At 41.7% G+C, this 3,209-nt stretch overlaps 1 protein-coding gene across 1 annotated transcript in view; it reads right to left on the bottom strand.

The window, feature by feature from the left end:
• Positions 1-3,209, bottom strand: part of slc4a10b (solute carrier family 4 member 10b) — a 28,020-nt gene that overhangs the window by 21,349 nt on the left and 3,462 nt on the right. Inside the window, exon 3 of the mRNA XM_008288397.1 lies at positions 497-578. Coding sequence (XP_008286619.1) covers positions 497-578 — 82 coding nt within the window. The remainder of the gene's footprint in view (positions 1-496; positions 579-3,209) is intronic.

Below are 3,209 nucleotides of genomic sequence, written 5' to 3'. Positions count from 1 at the left end.
GAAATGAATATATTTGAGGACGACTGTAATTAACGCACATGAAACAGAACGCATGACACAGACTGTACAACTCCCTCTCTTACACCGTCATGCCATGTTTAAAGGCTGCCCATATTATGACCCTTTTGTTAAAATATCTAAATAAACTAATATAATAGTGTACATTATTTAAAAAGAGAAACCAAAAGGTCCTTTTCTAAGCTACAGCCTATGACTTAACAAATGCGGACAGCTCCTGGCCTTTAGTTAACCAGTTACTCAGCCTCACTGCTTCTTTCTTTGTTGTGATTGTCCATGTTTTCAATGCTTGTGAAATTACCGATGCAAACTCAGCTCACCCACAGTTTCTGCCTCCCACTCTGCTCTTATCTTTTACTGTAAAAAAAAAAAAAACTGTCAGGAGGAAAGCAGCAGTTGTAAGGACAGAGTAGGCGGACTCAGCTGCAGCAGCCGTTCTCTGCTCGGTGCTTTTAGCGTTTAGTGTCCGTTCAGGTACCTTCCAGATCCTCCTGCTCAAAATTGGTCCTCTGTTCGGACCGCGTTCCTCCTCTGTCCACCACTGCCTCATCGTCATTCCTCTGTTGGAGACACACAAACACAGATTTAATATTTTAATCACAGTTCTAGACAGCAGTCAGACCTGACTATGCCAACAACACAGCTGGGCCTGGAAGGGGAAGCGACATACCATGAGGTCGGCTAATGTACCCGGAACATGACACGAAATAAACCTCTGTTGACTTGGTGTTCACTCACAGTCGACGGCGTTATGAACAAACACATTATCCAACTAAATAGCGCAGTTGCCATGGTAACTAATTGCACATCTTATCTTGAAAAGGAACGAGTATCATCTGAGTCCAAACAAAAAGCTTTTTTATTTTTTATAATGGGAACAATAAAATCAACCACTTACAATTAAAGTTTATTTCTTATAGAGATGAATCCCTTGCAGCGGGCAAGTAAGTTAGTTTTTCTTCCTAGCGGGTTCTAATTTACACATATTAAAGTTTTACCATTTTAATCTGGGGATTATCCAGCTTCTACTCCTCAAACTTCTAACAATATATCACACACACAAAACGGGTGATTTACAGGCAGATTTAAAACAAATCAGAACAATTTTATTAATAAGTTTACACCATTTTTCAGCTGTGTTCTGAACTAAACTATGCTCCTTTATGATATTTCAAGAATGCAGGTTTTATCACTGGACAAAAAATAAATGAACAAAGTAAAAAAGAACACAACCCCCTGTAGGAAGTCGGTAGAATACGAGAGAGAATGAAAACACCAACACAACATTGCATTTCCCTGTGGCTCTTTCTGTTTTCCAACATTGCAGGCTGATGCCCACTCACGTGTTGGACACATGGACTAAAAGATCTCTAGAACATGCATTCAACTGATCAGATTCAGATCTCAGAGAACACCGTGAGTCCGACGTGTGAAGGCCTGCATGCTTGTGTAACACCCGCGAAGGGAGACGAGAGCGAGGAGGTGGTGAGAGGGAATCGATAAAACCTGCAAATATCCGTCTCTGTCGTAGTGCGTGCAGAGGATGGAAAACTCAACACCTGCTTTTCTAAACACACGTTGTTGGCTGAATTTCTACAAAAGATTACTTGACGGTTTTGGAGCTCATCAACAAATAACAGATGAATCCTGAGCATGAACACCAACACAGTATCGCACCTCAGCGGGGGGAGCTAAGCTGTGCACCCTGAGACTGTAAATGACGGCGCTAATAGAGGAACGCAGGCAGTAGGAAGGTGCAGTGCCACATGGGCTGGTCCGGCCACAGGGCTGATGTCGATGATACAAACACACAAGCCGTGGATCAGCGTTCCTGCTCCGATTAAACTGCCAATATTTGTTACTAAAACACCAGCCACATTAGCACGTATTAAACGTCCGCTGTGCTCACGTACAATGCTTTTACGGGAACAATATTAACGTCAGCACTAACTGACAGTATAATCTCCTCTCATTAAGAAAATCAACTCCAGAGAGGGGCTCTTATATCTTATCACAGGTGTTTTATGATCAGTCAAACCCTCTGAAAACAAAGGCCCTCTTGAACTCAACACCTTCACGTTGTTGGCTGAATTTCTACAAAAGACGACTTTAAGGTTTTGGAGCTCATCAACAAATAACAGATGAATCCTGAGCATGAACACCAACACACTATCACACCTCAGCGGGGGGAGCTAAGCTGTGCACCCTGAGACTGTAAATGACTGCGCTAATAGAGGAACGACGAAGGTGACGTTACCAGAGTGAAGAGGTTGCCGTGGAGTAAGAAGAGATCACTGTACACATCTGCACTGCTTCAGATCATAAATAAACACTCACTGCACCTCATGCAGAGGAAGTAAGGATTAGTCTTCACTAAACATCGATCTATGGGGATATTAATTGAACAAGATAATTTGCAAATGTGTGTGGAGAGTTGTAAAGCTGTCCCTCAGTCTGTATTTGTAAAGGAAAATGCAAACACGTCCTCAGATTTGCAGCTGCACGGAGATTTTTTAATGCATTTTAAAGTAAACACACGTATCTGTAAATGCAAATATGTGCAGGTGTAGGAAGGAATCTGCAAATTTAGTCACCTGAGAATACTGACGTTAGAAGATGGAGCTCTGTCCAAAGGTAACAAAGGCCTACTGACACAACCTCACCAACTAACATACATCTTGCTTGTTTAGTCGGTGGAAAAGAAAAAGTGTTAACGCAACAATTTGCAGCTTTACGGGGGTTATTTGCTGACTGTTCAGTCACACATACACATTTATTCATGATGTAATAAGTATATAAAAAACAAACGTATACATAGCCACCGACATTCTGAATCATCTGTGAAATGTGTGTATGAGACGGTTGATTTAGAAATGACTCCTTTCCTGGAGCTGGCCACCGCGCTGTGCTGGTGCTGATTACTGCTCCAGTGACTTAGACTTAAGTGTAAAACTCATCTGACACTGTCATTAGCGACAAATCCAGGCAGCAACAGCTGGGGTTGAGAAAGGAAAACAAACATACAACTGCCTTTACTGCTGGAGAGAGTTGTGCAGTCCTGTCTGCTGGAGATTCCACTGACAGTCAGTGTGTTCATATCCTCCCATTAAAGAAGGAAAAAAAACAGCTGTGACTGAAATAAGTTGAAATTGACAAAAGTAATAATAAATAAAAATGTAATGAAAATCATG

Source organism: Stegastes partitus, unplaced genomic scaffold, assembly GCF_000690725.1.
Source record: "Stegastes partitus isolate 25-593 unplaced genomic scaffold, Stegastes_partitus-1.0.2 Scaffold557, whole genome shotgun sequence".
In the NCBI taxonomy this organism is placed as follows: domain Eukaryota; kingdom Metazoa; phylum Chordata; class Actinopteri; family Pomacentridae; genus Stegastes; species Stegastes partitus.
The sequence above is the reverse complement of the archived record's forward strand: the minus strand, read 5'-3'. Positions and strand labels throughout refer to the sequence as shown.